Source organism: Chanodichthys erythropterus, chromosome 8 (genome assembly GCF_024489055.1).
Source record: "Chanodichthys erythropterus isolate Z2021 chromosome 8, ASM2448905v1, whole genome shotgun sequence".
NCBI classification, from domain to species: Eukaryota; Metazoa; Chordata; class Actinopteri; order Cypriniformes; family Xenocyprididae; genus Chanodichthys; species Chanodichthys erythropterus.
Window position 1 is genome coordinate 9286122 of NC_090228.1, and position 22821 is coordinate 9308942.

At 35.8% G+C, this 22821-nt stretch overlaps 1 protein-coding gene and 1 long non-coding RNA gene across 10 annotated transcripts in view; one reads left to right on the forward strand and one right to left on the reverse strand.

The window, feature by feature from the left end:
- Positions 1 to 22821, reverse strand: part of LOC137024490 (uncharacterized) — an 87306-nt gene that overhangs the window by 59558 nt on the left and 4927 nt on the right. Inside the window, exons 6-18 of the mRNA XM_067392065.1 lie at positions 10785 to 11092; positions 9800 to 10102; positions 9333 to 9647; positions 6230 to 6412; positions 5754 to 6068; positions 5185 to 5493; positions 3692 to 3991; positions 3202 to 3516; positions 2180 to 2479; positions 1780 to 2094; positions 1255 to 1569; positions 468 to 782; positions 36 to 398 (exon numbers count right to left, since the gene is read on the reverse strand). Coding sequence (XP_067248166.1) covers positions 36 to 398; positions 468 to 782; positions 1255 to 1569; positions 1780 to 2094; positions 2180 to 2479; positions 3202 to 3516; positions 3692 to 3991; positions 5185 to 5493; positions 5754 to 6068; positions 6230 to 6412; positions 9333 to 9647; positions 9800 to 10102; positions 10785 to 11092 — 3956 coding nt within the window. The remainder of the gene's footprint in view (positions 1 to 35; positions 399 to 467; positions 783 to 1254; positions 1570 to 1779; positions 2095 to 2179; positions 2480 to 3201; positions 3517 to 3691; positions 3992 to 5184; positions 5494 to 5753; positions 6069 to 6229; positions 6413 to 9332; positions 9648 to 9799; positions 10103 to 10784; positions 11093 to 22821) is intronic.
- LOC137024339 (uncharacterized) lies at positions 15275 to 20839 on the forward strand. Of its 9 annotated transcripts, XR_010895692.1 has the most exons (9): positions 15275 to 16111; positions 16491 to 16563; positions 16698 to 16849; positions 18991 to 19044; positions 19135 to 19299; positions 19428 to 19488; positions 19586 to 19664; positions 19875 to 19925; positions 20052 to 20838. It is a non-coding gene; the product is annotated as an uncharacterized lncRNA (long non-coding RNA). The 9 variants fall into 9 exon arrangements; XR_010895688.1 differs by having other exon boundaries at positions 16491 to 16585; positions 18991 to 19299; positions 20052 to 20839; XR_010895687.1 differs by having other exon boundaries at positions 18991 to 19299.

The window sequence follows — 22821 nt, forward strand, 5'->3', positions numbered from 1 at the left end:
GATATTCAGAGAAAGAGAAACACATTAGTGATCACTAACAACTGAAGAATCTGCCCAGATGTTGCTCTTCTCACCAAGGCAGGTGATTGACAGCTGTTGTGTGGAGCTGCAGTTGAGAGTTTGTGGAGAGCTGCAGTTCCCCAGATGAGCTTCACTCCCAGAGCACTGGAAGCCCGTCACACACTCATGACTGTGTTCAGGACTGGATGAAGAGGAGCTGGAGAAGTTCAGCACAGAGCCACAGCCCAGCTGTCTGCAGACCACAGAGGATTCAGTGAGACTCCAGGAGTCCAGCAGAACTCTCCTCCAGACCTGATGGATGGAAACTTCCACCTCCCCCTCACACTGTCTCTCTCCAGACAACCGCACCAGACCATCATGAACAGCCAGAGAGGAATCTAAGGATAAATTCTTATGTTTTTAAATCAGTATTACAGTTAAAGTCAGAAATAAATGAAAGGACTCACTAGAGCAGATGACTCCAACGTCTCGTCTATGAGAACATTCGGCTCGACTCCATGAAGAGATGGAACATTCTGAGAGTTTCGTTTCATTCCCGTCACAATCAAACACATCAGCCCAGATTTCACCACTTCCCTCTCCAAACCAGTCTGATCCCACAACAGACACAGCAATCCCACAATTCAGCTGTCTACAGAGGACACTGGCAGCTCTCATATCCCAGCATGCATCACACTCTGTGCCCCACTTATTGATAAACCGAAGCTCCACTCTTCCAGAACAAGAGTCTGAACTGTTTACCAGTCTGAGATCAGTGTAACCTGTGCACAAAAAAAAAAAAAAAATCTTTTCTCATTACAAGACCCAATACAGATATATCTATCATACAGTATACTGTATCTTGACTATATGGAAAACTTCTTTTTATGTGTGTGATGTAAAAAGGGGTCAAATAATTCTTAAAGATACACTATGTAGATACCACTTTTGCCCCTGTAATGGTAAAAAATAAATAAATAAATAAATAAATCTGCATGCATTTTATGGAAGAACATTGTTTAGGTGGGAACCCACAGGCAGAAACATAAATATGTGCCTATGAATCAGGGTAAGACAAAAACAACAACAAAAAAAGGATTTATGATATAATCACTCATATAAATTGAGTTAGTTCTGAACAAAAAAGTTACATAGTGTACTTAAATGCAAAAAATAAATAACTTAGGGGAATAAAGTTTTGTAATATAAATCTTACATCAAAAATAAAAGACACACTGAAAATTAATTCTTTACCAGAACATATCAGGCCCACACTATCATCACTGGTGCAGTTGTGTTTCTGTAACGATGATATTGAACAGAATGAAATTTGAGACTCATTTCCTCTGCACTGAATCTCTTGTGTCCACATCTGAGTGTCTCCTTTTCCAAAAGCATCTTCTCCCAGCACCTGTACAGGAGCCCCACAGTCCAGCTCTCTACACACAACCTCTGCATCCTGCTGGTCAAAGGCAGCAGCACACACTGAAACCCACGACTGATCATCAAGTATCTCTAACCTCCCAGAGCAAAGATGAGAGCCAGCAGCAAGTCTGGAAGGATTATGACCTGTTTATATTACATGAATCAGAGCGCACATTAGACAAAAACACATATAATACAGATTTAATGTAGACAAAACATGTAAATAAATAAATACAGATATGTTAATCCGCAAAGTTTTCAGCATAAAACAATCATTCTTTGTGTAAACAAAAATCCATTGGCAACAAGTAGAAAAAGCAAAATTGGAATGCTTTTAAGTCCAGCATTATTTACCTGAACAGATGACCCCGGCATTTGAATTGTGAGTACAGACATGTATGCTCCATCCTGATGCCCCACAGTTCTTCAGCGTTGACTCTGATCCAGTACATAACACAGTACTCATCCAGATTGGTTCTGATCCTTGTCCAAACTGAACATCAGCCAGAGCATCTACTGGTTCTCCACAGTCCAGCTCTCTACACACCACTGCAGCATCAGCCAAATCCCAGTCATCACCACACACTGTTCCCCACTGACCTCTATGAAGAACCTCCACTCTACCAGCACAGCGACTGTGACCACCAACCAACCTCACATTCATTTTATCTAAGTGACAGAAGAATAAAAATAGAGACTAGGCATAAAAGGTACAATAATAAAAAGAATAAAAATCTCATATTTTATTTCTTACCAGCACATAACAGCCCCTGGTAATTATCATATGAACAACTGTTGTTATGAAATGATTTTGAACAGAGGTGAACCTGAGACTCATTTCCTCTACACTGAATCTCTTGTGTCCACATCTGAGCGTCTCCTTTTCCAAAAGCATCTTCTCCCAGCACCTGTACAGGAGCCCCACAGTCCAGCTCTCTACACACAACCTCTGCATCCTGCTGGTCAAAGGCAGCAGCACACACTGAAACCCACGTCTGATCATCAAGAACTTCAATTCTTCCAGAGCAACTGGAGTTTCCAATAAGCCTGACACCTGAAGTAGCAAGAGATAAATAAGTTTTTGTTTATCTAAATGTATATTTGTCATTCATTTTTACCACACACTATTTATTAATGTGAAAATGAATGGAAATTAATTAAATGCTTTATGAAAGGTTAAATTAAATGGATAGTTCAGTCAAAAATGAAAACACTTGTCATTATTTATTTACTCATCTGTCTATCCATCGCCCAAACTGTTTGTCCTATGTAGAGTTGTAGAGATGCTGGAGCCTATTGCATCTCCATTGCCAGTCCATCGCAAGACACACACAGACATACACATTCACATACTCACTAATACCTACAGACAATTTACTCTCTCCAATTCACCTATCATGCATGTCAATCCAAATTCATATTGTTCTTCCATTTTTTTAAGAATATTCTGGCAAGTGACTACTATTATGAACATAATGTTAAGACGGTCTGTCGAAGTACCAAAATTCTATCAAATATTTTGTTCTGTTACACAAAAGCTGCTGGATGTAATTTTATAAAATAATGCACAAAGCTCATTTACCACTTTATGGTGTTTCTTATTTTTGGATCTTGAAAAAAATATTTTTTGCTCCACAGAAGAAAAGAATTCTGATTTGGCCTGACTTGAGGGTGAGTAAATAATTAAAGAATTTACATTTTGGGGTGAACTATCCCTTTAAGCCAGGTGGATAATGAGTGATATTAAAAACAGCATCGGGGTTTGGAGCAGCTTACCTGAACAGATGACGCCAGCATCATTAGTATGATCACACTGATATAAACCCCATTGAACTGATCCACAGTACTTCAGTGTGGATTCTGATCCAGTACATAACTTGCGATTTGGCCATATTGGTCCTGTTCCTGATCCAAAATGAGCATCAACCAGAGTATCTACAGGTTCCCCACAGTCCAGCTCTCTACACACCACTGCAGCATCAGCCATATCAAAGTCAACACCACACACTGTTCCCCACTGACCTCTATGATGAACCTCCACTCTACCAGCACAGCGACTCTTACCACCAACCAACCTCACTCTTGTAATGTCTATATAATGAATAATGAAGAGAGATAAGAAAAAGACAGACAAATAGAAAGAAAAAAGTATCACACAAAGAGGAAAAAAATATTATGGAACTAATATGTATTCTAAATTTAGTGAACATTAAAATTCATTTGGTTTATTAAAATAGATATATACTTTAAATATATATACTCTAACCTGCACACACTAGATTAACACTGTCATCAGAACAGTTGTTTTTGTGTGATGGTGATGTTGGACAGAGGTGAATTTGAGACTCATTTCCTCTGCACTGAATCTCTTGTGTCCACATCTGAGTGTCTCCTTTTCCAAAAGCATCTTCTCCCAGCACCTGTACAGGAGCCCCACAGTCCAGCTCTCTACACACAACCTCTGCATCCTGCTGGTCAAAGGCAGCAGCACACACTGAAACCCACGACTGATTATCAAGTATCTCTAACCTCCCAGAGCAGCGAGAACCTCCAACCAGCCTGACTTCTGAAAGAACAACACAGATCAACAAAATCATGGCTTATTTTAAAGGTATATAGCAGGACACATATCCACCTCCAAGGTCCTGTCCTGAATGGACAAAAGCCCTAACAATAAGCAAAGCTAGGAAATGTTGAGAGTTATGTCCAAATGAAGACAAATTCATAAAAAAAATAAAAAATAAATAATAAATAATAATAATTGTAAAAATTGTACAATAGTCAATTTTCACAGACTGTGATGATTTGTTTTAATGGTCATCAAAATCATAAATCCTGCAAAGTTTTTTATATTTTCATTTTTTTTAAGTATGTGGATTTTATAAGACTATACTTAATATTATATTACCTTTGCATCAAATTACAAAAAAAAACTAACAAAAAAAAAACAAAAAAACAAAGTTACTGCTGTGAGAGTGGGGATGTAAAAATTACATCTTTCTCCTTTTTGACTGCCTCTCTTTTTTTTTCCTCTTTTTGAAAGTTGTGAAAACATTATTTCAGAGTTTTGCTTTACTATTGGTGCAGATGGAAACAAAAAAATATATTTAATGAAGTCTCTTATTCACCGCTCTAAAACTTTACCCAACTATAACGACTTCTGCTTCTGAGAAACCTAGAAGTGTGAAAAGGGTCTATAGACAATATCTATTTTTATGTCACAATTATTTTAGCAGGAAAGAAGGTAGAAAATAGTCATGGAAACTAAAAATGATGACTGCTTATGACAAGTGTTTTTATTATAAAAAAAAAAAAAAAAAAAAAAAAAAAACTTTTAACTTACCTGAGCAAATGACTTGAGCACTCTTATTATGACACTCGCCATGAAAACTCAATTTTATGGATGCACATTTCTTAAGTGTAGACTCTGATCCAGCACAAATTGCAATTTTCATTAAGACTGGCCTTGAACCAAGTCCAAACTGAGCATCACCCAGAGCATCTACAGGTTCTCCACAGTCCAGCTCTCTACACACCACTGCAGCATCAGCCAAATCCCAACCAACACCACACACTGTTCCCCACTGACCTCTATGATGAACCTCCACTCTACCAGCACAGCGACTGGTACCATTTACCAGTCTCACATTTTTTATGTCTTGGAATGTAAGAAAGAGAGAAAGGCAACAGAAGAAGTGAGTTGAAATGTAAAAGGTCAAAAAAATAAAAATAAAAAATCTGATCTGTTGCATTTTGAACTCCTACCAGTACAGAGCAAAACAATGCTGTGCTCATGTGAACAGTTGTTTTCATGTGATGGTGATGTTTGACAGAGGTGAATCTGAGACTCATTTCCTCTGCACTGAATCTCTTGTGTCCACATCTGAGCGTCTCCTTTTCCAAAAGCATCTTCTCCCAGCACCTGTACAGGAGCCCCACAGTCCAGCTCTCTACACACAACCTCTGCATCCTGCTGGTCAAAGGCAGCAGCACACACTGAAACCCACGTCTGATTATCAAGTATCTCTAACCTCCCAGAGCAGCGAGAACCTCCAACCAGCCTGACTTCTAAAGAAGCAATAGAACAGAAAAAAAAAAACAATGACAAATTATTTATTTAAAAAGAATACTGGTGTGTACAGGGATGTATACAATTTAAATATTATCATTGTTGCATTAAGCAATAAAAAAAAATCTATTTTGAAATTTAAAAATTAAAAAACGTTTATGATGGGGTTTTTTTTTGTTGTTGTTTTTTTTGAGGTTGTTTTAAGGCAGGCAGATAATTAGCTATAAAATAAAATGAGGTTTGGAGCAGTTTACAGTACCTGAGCAGATGACTCCAGCATCTTCAGTATGATCACAGGTGCTTTTACCCCATCCTGATGACACACAGTTCTTCAGTGTAGACTCAGATCCAGAGCATAACACAACATCCATCCAGATTGGTCCTGATCCTGGTCCAAAATGAGCATCACTCAGAGCATCTACAGGTTCTCCACAGTCCAGCTCTCTACACACCACTGCAGCATCAGCCAAATCCCAGAAATCATCACACACTGTTCCCCACTGACCTCTATGAAGAACCTCCACTCTACCAGCACAGCGACTGTGACCATTTACCAGTCTCACATTCACACCATCTATATATTGAAGAGAGAGCATGAGATGAAGATACAATGAGAAACAGAGAGAAATAAAAAGTGAGATAGAAGAAATCACACAATGAAGAGAAGAAAACATATTGAAATCACATCAAGTTTCAATCTAAGGATTTGAATCTGAAGTGAAAATTAGTTTCAACCTGCACACACAAATTCAGGACAGTAGAGGACAAATTCCTGTACAGGAGCCCCACAGTCCAGCTCTCTACACACAACCTCTGCATCCTGCTGGTCAAAGGCAGCAGCACACACTGAAACCCACGACTGATCATCAAGTATCTCTAACCTCCCAGAGCAGCGAGAACCTCCAACCAGCCTGACTCCTGAAAGAACAACACAGTTAATTTAAAGATTAAGTAGCTAAACACTATTTTTTGACAACTGTAATACCCATTGATGCAAACTACTAAACTTTTTTCGACACTGTTTTTTACATATTAGACATATGAATAAGAGAGAATGTGTAAAACTGTGCATACTAAAAAAATAAATAAAAATAGGTATATATTATTGATTGATTATTTCACAACAACAATTAGACTTAGAACTTACCATTCTTATTTCTTTTTCTTTATTCCCTAAAATGCCTTTTAATCCTTTAATTATTTACTTAAAGGGTTAGTTCACCCAAAAATGAAAATTCTGTCATTAATTACTCACCCTCATGTCGTTCCACACCTGTAAGACCTTCGTTCATCTTTGGAACACAAGTTAAGATATTTTAGTGGAAATCCGATGGCTCCGTGAGGCCTTCATAGGGAGCAATGACATTTCCTCTCTCAAGATCCATAAAGGTACTAAAAACACATTTAAATCAGTTCATGTGAGTACAGTGATTCAATATTAATATTATAAAGCGACGAGAATATTTTTGGTGTGCCAAAAAAAACAAAATAACGACTTATTTAGTGATGGCCGATTTCAAAACACTGCTTCAGAAAGCATCGGAGCATTGTGAATCAGTGTGTCGAATCATCTGTTCGGAGCGCCAAAGTCACGTGATTTCAGCCGTTTGGCAGTCTGACGCACGATGATTCGATACACTGATTCACAATCCGAAGCTTCCTGAAGCAGTGTTTTGAAATCGGCCATCACTAAATAAGTCATTATTTTGTTTTGTTTTTTGCTGCACCAAAAATATTCTCGTCGCTTTATAATATTATATTATATATTAATGTATTATTATTATTATTATTATTATTAATATTGAACCACTGTGCTCACATGAACTGATTTAGATGTTTTTAGTACCTTTATGGATCTTGAGAGAGGAAATGTCATTGCTCCCATGCAGGCCTCATGGAGCCATCGAATTTCCACTAATATTATGGCGTTATTTTATTGTCAAATGTCGAGAGCGTATTAAGGCCCCGGTATACTTCAAACGAAATCGAAGAAATAACTGATGTGACGTCATTTCGAACAAAATCAGGCCAAAACGAAGTTCGTTTTGTGTTCTTTTTGGAAGCTCGAAACGGCTTGCCAAAGCGAACTTTCAGGAAAAGTTCGTTCCAGCACCAAAACACCTTCGTACTACAATTGGTCAGTGATGATAACGTTTGTTATCGCTGAGGATATGCGCTGAGGCTCCGCCTTCACTCGCGTGAACCGCGTCTCTGACTCATTTGATCTGTAGAGTTTGTTGTGGTAAGAGCTCCGCGGGTGAAAACATGAACAGACTAGATAGCTGCTTTATAGTACAGTGGTGTAGTAGTAGTAGTAGTGGTGTGTTTGAGGCGAGCACTAACCCCCTCTGGCACGTCAGCACTTGCAAGTTGAGCTGCATCGACCCGACACAATCTCGCCTCATGTTCACGTTCACGAGAGAGTGACAAAATGCTTTATGGTAATTCAAAAACAATGTATATATTATGACTTTATTAGACAATTTCGAAAATTACCCACCTTCATCGAGTGTACTGTATTTGCAAATTACCCACCTCCTCTTTCTTGTACTGTATTTGCAAAACTACTGCGCTGGTGAGCATTGTAGTTGTTGTAGTCCAGAGCTACGCTTGGAGTATTTAAGACAGTGTGATTCACTGTAGGAAACTGTAGGGGGAGCTTCGCAAATCTTACTGAGTTCTGCTTTAAAACAGAACAAGATCTATAGAAAACATCCAAGCGCCCCATTCCAAGCCATTTCTAAGATATGGACTACATTTTGATTAATATTATTAAATATTATAAAATTGTAAAGAAATTAAATATCCATCTTTGTCGAAAGAATTCCATGTGCAGTTCAATCTCAGCCAATAAGATTCCATGTTAACGCCATATAAAATATCTTAATTTGTGTTCCAAAGATGAACAAAGGTCTTACGGGTGTGGAACGACATGAGGGTAAGTAATAATTGACAGAATTTTCATTTTTGGGTAAACTAACCCTTTTGAAATAATTGTTTTCAATGTGTCAACACAACAGTTACCTTCTCAAAAGACATTTACGGATATTTCCTCTTTTTATTTTGATGTTGTTAGTGACATTTGTTCTGATAGAAGGATTGCCTGTAATGATACTTTTATTTAGTAGACCATTTAGTATTAGTAGACCTATCAACTAGTGGGAACGTAGTAGCATGCTGAGGCTATACAATTTGTGGGAACAGGATAATATGTCATGGCCATGAGATATTTTTTCTGAGGTACCAACATCTGTATGTAATGGCCACGAGATCCTATGTTAAAGGAACAACATCCTTTTCTCGCGGCCACTAGTAAGGCGTATAACAAACCTGCCTGACCATGGCAGCCTGGGATAATCAGAAATGGATATTACTAAATTAACTTTTTATACTGAATTAAGAATTAAGACACAAAAGAAAGTGCAGAATTAAGATATGATAGCCTAAGTCTATACATTAGCCATACATTTTTATTGTATTGTGTTAGGCTACATTCAAATGAGGTTTGAATAATTTGTTATCATCAATAATGTTAAAAGAATATATAAAAGTAAAAAAAAAAAAAAATTGTTTTATTTAATTAAACAGCTCGTAAACATACATTATCACAAGAAAAAAATTAAATAATCAGTTAAAATCAAAGTATTATGCAATTGTTTAACACATTTCTCCTCATATAGAACCTTTTTGGCAAAAAAAAGTTTTTTTTCTTTCTAAGAGTTAATATCCCTGTTTGCTATGATCACAACAATACAAATAAAATAAAATACTCTACATTTTGGTGAAAAGAGGACAATTTTATTAATGTAATATTAAGGCGAGGTACTGTGAAGTTTACCTGAGCAAATAACTCCAGCATCTTCAGTATGATCACAATTGCTTTTACCCCATCCTATTGACCCACAGTTCTTCAGTGTTGACTCTGATCCAGCACATGTGGCAATACTCATCCAGATTGGTCCTGATCCTGGTCTAAAATGAGCATCACTCAGAGCATCTACAGGTTCTCCACAGTCCAGCTCTCTACACACCACTGCAGCATCAGCCAAATCCCAACCAGCACCACACACTGTTCCCCACTGACCTCTATGATGAACCTCCACTCTACCAGAACAGCGACTGTGACCAGCAACCAACCTCACATTCACACTGACTGTATATTATATAAAGTCAAGAGAAGGAAAGATAATAATGAACAATCAGAAAAAGAGATTTAAAAGAATCACTCAAAGAGAGAGAAAATATTTCATACAGAGAGAAGATTTGACATTAGATTTTATAAAAGTAAAAGAAAACCACTCAAACCTGCACACACCAGTCCAACATCATTGTCATGTGAACAGTTGTTTATATGAGATGATGATGTTGGACAGAGGTGAATCTGAGACTCATTTCCTCTGCACTGAATCTCTTGTGTCCACATCTGAGCGTCTCCTTTTCCAAAAGCATCTTCTCCCAGCACCTGTACAGGAGCCCCACAGTCCAGCTCTCTACACACAACCTCTGCATCCTGCTGGTCAAAGGCAGCAGCACACACTGAAACCCACGTCTGATCATCAAGTATCTCTAACCTCCCAGAGCAGCGAGAACCTCCAACTAGCCTAACACCTAAAGGAATCGAGATAATTTATTTATTTATTTATTTATTTATTTATTTATTTATTTTTTGTTTGTTGTGCATGATATATAAAAAATATTTTATAGATTCCTAATATCATATTTTATATGTAAGAGAAACACCACGCTGTATATTTAAAACAACAACTGAAATCTAACATTTTAAAAAGTAAAAAAGTTTGAGAAAAAAAAAATATGTCAAAGAAATTTGTTATATATTTCAAATGCATGCTTTAAACACGCACACATGTGTGGTTTACAGGGACTCTCCATAGACATATTGGTCTTTATACAAATTTTATATTCTACATCCCCCTCTATATCCCCCTACACTACCCCTACTCCTAAACCTACCCATCACAGAAAACTGACTGTATTTTTTTAATTAAAAAAAAAAAAAAAAAAAAAAAAAGCTCTGTTTAGTATGTTTTTATGCCATTTGGTTTACGAGGACACAGGAAGTGTCCTCATAAACCATCTTTATGTTGTAATAGCCATGGCATTATACACATTTGTGTCCTCAAAACCATGTATACAACACACACACACACACACACACACACACACTTCATTAAGCAGCACCACCATTTTCAACTATTTTACATTTTATGCAGTTGGTGATAAGTGGACTATTTTTAGTGATGTAACAGCAGTGCAGAATGGAGCAGTTTACCTGAGCAAATGACTCCAGCATCTTTATTATGAAGACAGGTGCTTTTACCCCATCCTCCTGACCCACAGTTCTTCAGTGTAGACTCTGATCCAGTACAAGTGACATAACCCATCCAGATTGGTCCTGATCCTTGTCCAAAATGAGCATCACTCAGAGCATCTACTGGTTCTCCACAGTCCAGCTCTCTACACACCACTGCAGCATCAGTCATATCCCATTCATCATCACACACTGTTCCCCACTGACCTCTATGAAGAACCTCCACTCTACCAGCACAGCGACTGTGACCACCAACCAACCTCACATTCACACTGTCCTTTTGTGCAACAGATGAATGAAAGACTGAGAGAAAAAAAATATGAAAAAAAGAAAATAGGAAAAAAGATATTAACAACAAAGCACAAAATATAAAGTACATAATATGTGCCATGCAGTTAGACAAGTCAGCTGCAGTATCTAATTCCATGTAAATGTTTGAATTGAGATAAATTCTTCCTCAACTGAAGTTATAAACCTACTGGTGATGAGTTTTATCAGAAAAATCAGAATCCTCATTGCCGTCTTCGGCTTGACGCACACCATTTCATCAGCTCAGAACGTGGCACAAGATTCCTTTCTGTCCCTCGAATACACTGAAGAACATGTGTACTGTCAGCCCCCTAAAGAGGAGAGCCCTAAAACTTTCCAATCAGGTTCATCATTACCTTATTAGACACAACAGAGGAAATCATCAAACAACTTCAGTGACAAATCAGAGGAGGCTTTTATGATTTTCTCCATATTTATCAAAAGAATCCTCCCTATCGAGACACTTCACTGAGGATGTACACACACACACACACACACACACACACACACACACACACACACACATTAGAGGCAAAAATAGTCACACATCATTTGGGAGACTTTGAAGATTTCAGAGAGAGGAAGCACCTTATGTTATATTCAGCATCAGATCCAAACACCTGCTGATACAGACACTGATAACTGCTCGGTTCAATATTATATTTATTTTATATTTATGTTATATATATATATTAAATTTCCAGGGCTAAATATTTTTATTATGTCAGAACAATTTACAGTCCTAAATTAAAGCTAAATTTGCAACCCTGATACTAATTTTAGCATATTTTTTATTATTATTTAATTTGATACATTTTAATGTTTCTTGTTGGAAAAACCCACAAATCAGATGTAAATATAAAGTTTTCATTCACTATAACACAGAGAACTTATCAGCGTTGGGCAATGTTTATGTGCATTGAATGTGGCAATGCGTTACTCGCCCAAAAGGTGGCAGCAAAACACTGAAGAAAAAAAAAATCAATGAAACGTGCTGATAAAAGTCTTGTCTTTGTCTAGACAGGAGAGAGCATCTCAATGTTTACTGAAACGGAAATTGTTAAATTCTTATAATAAAAATTCAGAATGATTTTTGGTCAAATGCATTTTATTGTAGTAAAATGTTTTGGTAAAAATTCTGCAAATTGAGCTCTATGACAGTCAGCAACATAGTGCTTCATAGATTCAGGGCTGAGTGTGGAGAGATTGTAATTTCTATTAACAACCATTTATAAGTGACAAATCGCTGATTGATCAACAATAAATAAAGAAGAGACATTTTAAATATCTGCATAATGACAATATATGACACTTTAGTTGGTATGAGTTACCGCTGATATAACATTTAGCCTTCTGCATATGTAAGAGAGTTCATCCTGGTCTCTGCTCTCAGAAGAACACAATCCAGTTTGTTGCGAACACCACCTCTCTCCTGTGTGTGTGAGAAGTAAAATTCAGAGACTATTACACTCTTTCCAGTGCACTTTACTGTTCTCTTACACTATTTACTGTTCAATACAGAACTTCACAAAGGCTCCATCTTCACTCCCAACCACTAGACCTAGATTAAAATAATAATAATAATTTTACAGATATACAGTCAAACCAAAATTTATTCAGACACCTTGAATATTTCATTCATTAATACAGTTTATTCACTATAGTTTAATAAAATATGACAAGATCTCAGAGTTAAACTGTGTCAGAAAAAAAAAAATATTAATTATGTCAGATAACACTTAAGCAAAACATGCTCAGGCCAAAGTGTCTGAATCATTTTTGGTTCCAAATTTGTATCAATTTTACTGGTAGTGCACTGTATGAAGCTTGGTTGTTAAAAAATTATTTAAAGTAAAATTAATATGTCCACGTTTGGCAAGCAACTGTGGAATAAGCAGAATAAAACTGATCATTATCACAAAATAAACCCCCAGAGGGTGATCAATGATGAAACAATAAGAATCCACCTGCAATCCGCCGGACACAAATGTGCAGATGTAGCGATGTGAATGTTTGACAGACACACACACACACCTGAGCATATGAGCAGCGCTGAACACCACGTCAAACTCAGAACTGTCCAGCTCTGCAGCTTTCTGAGCCATTACTGCTGCCTCTGCCAGACGAGACTCTTCCAACAGAAACTGACCTGAGAGAGAGAGAGATATGCAGAACAAGCAGGCACTAACACAGAGAGTGAGAGTGGAGGATGAAGGAGGAAATGAGGCACAATAAACCTCTGCTGCTTCACTGTGAGACGTTTCTTTTAGTTTAAATTACATAAATTGTAAATTGAGAGTGTACTAAGGCCACATTACAAGACTTAATTCGAAATAGCAGTAATGGTCAATTTACCAAAAAAAAAAAAAAAGCTTGAAGGTTTCACTTAAATTTCAAACAAATTCTAGATTCAAAGACCTAAAGCAAACAGACTGGAGCAGCTTGAGCTCAGAGAGACTCTTGACAGGAAGACAAGATTTCTGAAAACATTTTTAGCTCACAACAAATATCAATAACCTATAAAACGTTTTGAAAGTAACATGCGAGCCATGAGATTTAAGATTACCCACAGGTAAATCAAGTCAAGCCACCTTTATTTATATCACTTTATACAATACAGATTGTTTCAAAGCATTACTGTGATAAACAGGATTCAATGATGCAAACAGAGTTCAATTCTACTGTAAAGCAGCTCTAGAAAGACAACAGTTCAGTGCTGATTCAGTTCGGTTCAATAATAAAAGTTAATCATTTATGGAATGAGTTCAATTCAGCAATAAAGCAGAAAACAGTGATGTCCTCCTCCAGCTCAGTTCAGTCTGATAGTGTCAGTGCAGTCAATTCAATAAAACTGTTGAATATTAAAGTGTCCCCAACTAAGGGAGTCAAAAGGTGACAGTGTCAAAGAACTCAAATGGAGAAAAAACAAGAAACATTCTGGATTTTTTACATTTTCAAAAATAAATAAATAAAATTAGCCTATATTACTGCACCTCATCTGTATCCACAAGATAGCAGTAAAAGACAGTAAACAACTGAAATCACAGAACTGAAATGCTCTGAACTGTCATTATCAAGGTCTGTATAAATCATAACATCATCTCCAAATCTCCAACAGTTTTACATACAAACCAGCATGAATAATCAATAGCCAAATGCCTAGAACTGCATATTCATTTTCCAAGATATATTTGGTCAGTGTAATACTTTGGACTGCACAAAGTTTGAAGTTTATTTTTTCTGCTTAACAGTTTTGAGTTAAATGGAAAATACTTATGATAAAATAACATTAGAAAATCACAACAGAGATAAATTCAATAAGTCAACCATATTAAAAATGTCTCTAAAATACAACCACATCAAAGACAGACAACAGAGTAATCAAGATAATAAATCAGATATTCTTAAAAGAGTCTGTTCATTCTTGTCTTTAACATTCTTTAGCTGGAATCAGAACAATTCAGGAATCAGGAGATGAGCATTATGATCTCTCAAATAATGAGAAAGATCTTTCTCTTAATAATGCTGTTGGCTTAAGGATACAATATATACATTTTTGTAATAATTAGTAATCTTTTTGTGTGAGATGTACTTATTGCATCCCACAATGTAATGCAATTGAGTTCTTATTAGGACAGTTCTTTTCTATTGTTGTAAATGTACAACTTCACAGCCACTGAATAACATTTATGCAAACATCCTTCAACAATGTTTTCTAACATACAGTATATTTAACAAATGTTCAGAAATTCATTTGTGAAAGACATTGTAACTATTATGTTTTGTCACTGGAAGACTCTCCTACATTCCTCAGAAAGAGGAAATAAATGGAGAAACATTTAACCCTGACTCTGATTCATAACACTGAACTGTGGAAATCACGGCAATAAACAATGTTTAGAAATTATAATGTTAGCACACTCTTAGAAGAGGTCGAACCTTTGGAGTTCAATAAAGAACTTTACAGTGCAAATATGAACTTCTAACTATCAAAAAGGTTCAAAGTTGAACTTACAGGTAAACTGGTTATTTGGAAGTTCTTTTTAGAACCTTTGTTGTGGTAACAGGGTTCATATTAGAACCTGTGTATAGTTAAGGTTCGTTTATGAACCTTTTCTAATATTATTGGAGTGTACAGTCGATACAGTGTTTCATCTGTACCCCCCGACCTCCCCGCACATTTCTATAAATTGCATCATAACATTGAAAGACACCATGTTTTTTGTCCATTTTTAAAGCATAAACTAAGAAGACCAAGAATAAAAATTCAGTTTTACATTCATAAATGGACAAGAAGCTGTTCAATGTTAAATGGAGAGGTGACGTGAAATTCTTAGCCCTAAAAATAGACTGTGTTCAATATCTTTCGCTTAGACAACCGAAAAAATATTCCCCAATTGAAAAGGACACTATGCAGTTTTAGAGCAAAAATCATGAGTAAAGTGTGATGCACAGGCAATTTATTTTACGTGTTTCATCTCTCCTTCTGTTCCAACTTTATCTACTTTGTTATTAGCTCATGTTTTAGAAAACATTTCATAATTGTATTGTGTAAGGTTTCATCAGGAAGATTATTTTTTTCTTTATTTAGTTTATTATTATCATTACTACTACTACTACTACTACTACTATTGCTTTTACTACAGCTGTTGTTAATCATTGTGCTGAGATTGCTTGTGCCTAAATGTTTTTACAAAATAAGAATACTGACAAATAACTAGCAATTCAAAAGTACATTATTTTCACTAAAAGTAAACGAGATTATTAATATTGTTTCGTTTTTAAGCATGAATAAGCAAATCCTTCAAAATGCTTTAAATGTTTTCATCTGGGCTTTGGTACGCAACGCAATGCACTGAATCTCCACAAGTCTCTCTCGCGCAATGATGTCAGTGGTCACGTGGAAAAAACCGTTACAAATGTTGAAGCGGCAGCAGCGGGCCCGAGTGGGACTGAGCGGAACGACACAAAAATCTGAGGTAAGACAACATAACGTCTCAAATAAACTATTAACTTTTTGAAAAGCTATGAAACACCTATTTAATGTCATAAACTTTAAGGTGTGTGATAATGAATAAATGACGACGGGCCTAAGCAGACACGTCGTGTTAATTCGGCCACAATATTGTCAATTTAACGGCCTGGAGAAATAATTCCGGGTGTACCACTTACTACACCTTTCCCACATGTACTATTTCAAGATATTTCCCGTTTTTTATCCTTACTGTGTGTGCGCGTGTGTTTGCTCGCGCGCTCGAGAGAGAGAGAGAGAGAGAATTTAGTAAAAATGAAAAGTTTATTTTTATTCATATTTTATAACGCATTGTTTTCTAAATTGCAATATTTCTCTGCATATAGAGGCAAGAATGAGCTCAGAGCTGATTCACTGGAAAATCCATGTGGCTGACTGGTTGATGGCAACAGTTTCCAGGTGATCATCCCTACATTTCAAGGTTTATCTCACAAAAATGCACACTCTGTTTAACTTCCCCATTGCAGCAAAACAGACATTTTCACAATTAAGAAGATATGACATTCTCCTATTGAATCCTGTTGTTTTAACAGACAATGGAATTGATGCGGACACTTGAATGAACCTAACTGAAAACTATGATACCTAAAATATTCCCTAAATTGAAGGATCAAGTTAAATTCATAAGATTAGAAGAAAACCTAAAGACTGAGATGCCTACCAAGACCACAAACACCATTCATGTGTAAGTTTATTACATCTACTCTTAAAGTTTTAAAAAAGTATGTGGACACCTCTATTAATTATTATTTACATTTTTTAATTACTTAATAGGTTGTACTGAAGAATTCAGTGACTAGCATTTTCTCACATGTATGTATTTAGTTGACACTGTTATCCAAAACAACTTACATTGCTTTAAACTTATATTGCATTCCCGTTTTGGAATGGGATGCCCATCAACTTGTATAGGTGTGATGGTTAGGTTTCCACATACTTTTAGCTAAACTATATTGCTATCATTACAAATTACTGAGCTGTTAGTAGTACCATTATAACATGCACCTCTCTGCAGTTTTTTGTTTTTTTGTAGGACTTGATTTGGTATTTCACATGGATCAATCTCAACACAACGTATTGCTCAAACAGGGTGACCAGAAATTTATCAGCTACCCCACTAGCAATACAAAAAAAACTTAAGGAGAGTGGAGATTGTTTTTATTTATAAAATGTATTTATTACTTTTTTTTATCACAAAGCAAATGGAGTTAAAAAATAATCTGTTTGATCAGATGTGCACATAATTCCAACAGTGAAGTACAGGTAAGTGCATAATTTTAAAGAAAGATGGAGGTTAAAATTGCCTTTCTTTAATTTCAGGTAAAGCAAGCAAACAATACAACAAGGTTAGTTTAGCCCTGGTGACAAGTGACAAGACTGGAAGAGTGTATGTAAGAACGTGTCAAAGAGCCCTGCAGTTTCATAAAACCTTTTATAGTATTTTACATAATATTATTTTTAAAGGAGTCATGGTGTCACGGACAGAAGGAGACAACAGAGGTAATACAGTTCACAAAGGTTTATTATTGCAGGTGGCAGAGATGGGGAGAATAAACAGGTTAGTAGATTGAATGATGACAGGTTGAATGAACTTAGCTGGATGATAACAGTCTCTTTGTATTTGTAGATGATGGTGAGCGGATTGGTCTGGACTGAAGACAAAGGATGATGAAAGTGAGGGATCTCAATTATGAGACGAACAGGTAAGGAACCAGGTAAGCGACACATGGCATGAGATGCTTAAAAACTAATTCAAGAAAGATCACATTTGACTGCTAAACCTGCTACGAATTTAATTTAGTCTTTCAATACCAAAGTAAGGAAATGGGGTATTTTACCAAGGGTCCAAGGACTTGTGACACTAAAAATTTGGCAAGTATTGTAGATGTAAGTATGCCAAATGAAATAACACCTTTTCACTTACATGGCTAATATATATAAACTGAAGGGCTCTTTGACATGTTCTTACATACACTCTTCCAGTCTTGTCTCTTAAGAACTGTGCCCGGTTGCATAAAGCACCTTAAAGGATTAGTTCACCCAAAAATGAAAATAATGTCATTTATTACTCACCCTCATGCCGTTCTACACCTGTAACACCTTCATTAATCTTCGAAATGCAAATTAAGATATTTTAGTTGAAATCCGATGGCTCAGTGAGGCCTTCATAGCCAGCAATGACATTTCCTCTCTCAAGATCCATTAATGTACTAAAAACACATTTAAATCAGTTCATGTGAGTACAGTGGTTCAATATTAATATTATAAAGCCATGAGAATATTTTTGGTGTGCCAAAAAAACTAAATAACAACTTATTTAGTGATGGCCGAATTCAAAATACTGCTGCAGGAAGCTGGTGTAGTATTTTTGGCACAGAAATACAGTACTCCGTCATTCGTCCAACTCGTATTTTGAAACTTTGGCCATGTTTAGCATGAGAATCCAACCCTTTAACAGTGTAAATAAGTCAGAATATAGCATTATACCCCCCTTTAAGCTTCAGAACGTTATGAATCAGCGTGTCGAATCATGATTCGGATTGCGCGTCAAACCACCAAACTGCTGAAATCATGTAACTTTGGCGCTCCGAACCGCTGATTCGACACACTCATCATCACTATTTAAGTCCTTATTTTTGTTTTTCTGGAACACCAAAAATACTCTCTTTATGCAACCGGGCACTGGTATTTTGTAACAATGGCTGAACACACCTTGTTTAATTGTTCGCTTGTTGGAGACCTGGAAATATAGAGAACTGTTTTTACTCTCCACCATTCTCTAAAATTACACACTTGCGTAATAATATATTTCTTTTGTTTTTTTAGATGGACAATCTGTCTGACCAAGATGTGTATCAAAAGAGGTCAAGGGCAGTTGGGGTAAGTGTCCCAGACAGAATCAACTTAAGTTTTTTAAGAATAGCAGACATATTTTTGTGGGTAGATTTATTCAGGAGAAGATGATTACAGCGTTGGGATCCACTTGGATAAAATGAAAACCAAATGCTTGATGATCACCAAATCCTTTTAGAGGACTAAATGACACGGACAAAGAGTGAGAGGACAGACTATATGAAACATCACTCCACAAAGGAAATATTATCATGATATCCAGCCCTTAATGTCACCTCAGTTGTGAGTAAAATTGTGTTTCAAATTGTGACTTAAAAGCAAATAATAATGGAAATTATGTATCATTTAATACGTTTATATTGAATACATACATGTTATATTGAATATAACATTATTCTCTTCTTGTTTAGGAACCACGTACACCCAACCCTGTGCTGTATATACTGTAAATGGATGTGCCTTGTGTAACAGGTATACAAAGTATACTAGTAAATATTGTTATAATTCACACAAAATTGTTCATATACGTTTTATGATACCTGATCTAAAGGTGCGCTTCTCCTTTAAGTGATGCGAGGTCACAGTATGACCTAATTTCCTGTCCTGTCTCCTCCTCTTCCCTTTTGAAATGTGATTCGATGGAAGAGGTAGGTTTCTTTTGTCATCCTGTTAATTTTATTTAATCCTAATGTTAATTATATCTTTTATATCTTTATTTCAACCCAAACTTATGTGTAAAGTACTGTTTTATCTATCCTTGGGATTATTTTTGATATTTTACATTCTTTGAGGTATATTTCTGTCTTTTATGTGAAACAAGCACATGGTAATGGAGGCGCACCATATTTGTTTTATAGTGTTATAAGGGCCACTGGATCTGAGGCTGCTTATTTGTCTCTGTTAAACAGGTATGTTTTCTATATTATTTTCCTTATGTTCATGTTTTCTTCCGCCCTTTTGAAATGTGATTCGATGGAAGAGAGTCATATAAGGGCCACTCAATCTGAGGCTGCTTATTTTTCTCTTTTACTCAGTAAAAAGATCCAGTGAATCGACTGCTTGCTGTCCCGTGTCTGTCTCTTCATTCAACACAACGTAACACAACGCAGACCAAGTTTTAATACCCGGTGTCGCTGGCCGCACATCACGCTGGGCATAAGCGAGCCACACGGGTTACACTTGGATGCGGTCTGTTTTAGAAATAATGATGCAAGGGGAGAAAGTCTGTGAAGTAGACGATATGACCAGGTCATATGACCATGTTATTCTAATGACAATGTACTTAATCTTCAACCTTGAATATGCTTCAAAGCCGAGAAACACTCTTAACATTATTTGAAAAATAAAAATGTCCTGTTTAAACATTATCTTAAAAATTATATATAAATTAAAAATTAAATTATTAAAAATAATATAAAAATGATAGATATTCAGCTACATTCTGTTAAAGGTTGATGGAAATGTATAGATTAATGAATGAATTTATTTATTTGATTGTTTATTTATTTATTTATTTGAATGATAACAAACAATTTTCCTTTTTTCTCTGTCCATTGGTGCCTGTGCTCACATTTTATATTTATGTATTAAACATTTTATAGACAATCATTGTGTTCTGTATTCAATGTTTTGAAATGGGATTAAGATATAGTTATACAAGTTATATATAAGACATATAGTTAATGTATATTTTATATTATATTTTAATAATTATTATTAATATATGTTATTGCTATCTAAAAGGAAAAGGTTCAAAATGGAACCTTAATGGGCTTTAATGCACCTTTAAGTGAAGGTTCCAATTAGAACCTTTTTAAAAAGGTTCAAAAATGAACCTTTAAGGTTCCCCCACAGTTGCAATCGCCAGGAACCTCAAAAGGTTCATTTTTGAACCTTTTCTTCTTAGAGTGCAGTTTTTCATTTATCGAGATTGTGTTAATGACCATATTTAAGTAGTTTATCAAAGAATATTGAAATAAGAATGAAAGGCAACTCTATCTCCCGGTTTCACAGACAAGGCTTAAGCTAGTCCTAGACTAAAATGAATGTTTTAACTGTTTAACTGAAAGCAACTTGAACTGACATTTCTTAAAATATGTCAGTGCAATTATTTTGTCTCAAGATGCACACCAGTCATGTTATTTTTCAAGGGTACATTTATAACTACTACTTAAATGTCCTAATTGAACTAAGGCCTAATCTTATCTTAATCTAAGCCCTGTATGTGAAACCGGGCTTAAAAGTATCGTATCAAAATTTTGTTAAATTCATTAAAAAAAAAAAAAAAAAACACATCAAGAAGTTGTAATAAACAGTGGCAGTAACGTGGCCATTGAGTCATGCAGTTTCTCTCTCATTGTTTGACTCCTCCACATCATCATAGTCTGCATGAAAACAAACAAACAAACAAACAACAACAAAGTTCAGTATTGTGACTGCATCAGTATTTTAAATATACATATAAAATAAAAAATATAGTGGTGTGGGCAATTCAGTTTCAACTCATGAAGGGGTCAAATTGTGAATTGTGAGTCTTCCACATGAAATATATTACAATAAATTTAGTAAGTGTATGAATCATAAGAAAAAAAGGTTAGTCCTACCTAACAAGTTTCTCAAATCTTCAGTGATACTCCACACATCATCATACTCCTCCTGATCCCCCTCTTTACACATGTGAAAAATATCATTTAATACAGCTTGTGTCAGTGATGTCATTGATCTGTTTCCCCTCATGAATGTCTGAGACTATTAGATTAAACCTGAAGCCATGATTTATCATCAATGGTAGAAAAGCATGTTCAACATAACTTGGAAAAAAAAAAAAGATTAAAAATGAAGTTGTGTGACTCACCTATTACACATTGAGAGCACTGTCCATTAATGATGACATCTTCATAATTCTCTGGTGTGTCCACTATACACACACACACACACACACACAACACAAGCTCTTAAATATAACTTTAAGCTAATAAAATAACATTTCATCTGAACTTGTCTTCACCTCAAAGAAATTTGGTGCAAAAAGAGCAAAATTATATCTAAAAAACAAACAAAATACCCCACTTTTTTCAGTACCATAGGTCTGTCCACTGGTAATGACATCATCATAGTCCTCTGGTGTGTCATCTACAAATTTAACATGAAATCAATGCCATCAAGCTCAAAACAAACTTCAATGTATATATTAATATGTAGATTGTATAATCACAGAGAGAGAACTTCAACTACAGTACAGAAGTGAACCAGCACCTGTCTCACGATCGGGTTTTGGTCCATCGATGATGATTTCCTCATAGTATCCTGATGTGCCTGTATTCACCCTCTCTTCAACATCAGAACAAAATATTTATATAAAAAATTAAAATATTTGCTGGAATAAAATGCAGGCAGTGAGATCATTTTAAACATCTAGTAATGAAATCACTTGTCCTAATGTCCTATTATGCTGTTGTTATTCAAAACATCAGACTCTATTATTTTAGCATTATTTTTATTTATTTTTTTTTTTTATAATTTGTAAATCACCGCTCTAACCTAAGAGAAGCGAATCCACATCTTCACGCCCAGGACGCAGATCTTCAGAGATGAGACTCCCTGTTAAAGGAGAGAGGAACAGAAAAAAAACAGACTGAATTCTCATATAGTTTGGGTCATACAGCTCTGTGGATTGATACAGTATGTGATTATAATTGATTATGCAGATGTTGCTGAAGTCGCCGTTAATTAATGAAGTGATAGAGATACATAATTAAGACTTAGTAACAAAACTAAACACAGATGACTGAGGTTTTTGATAGC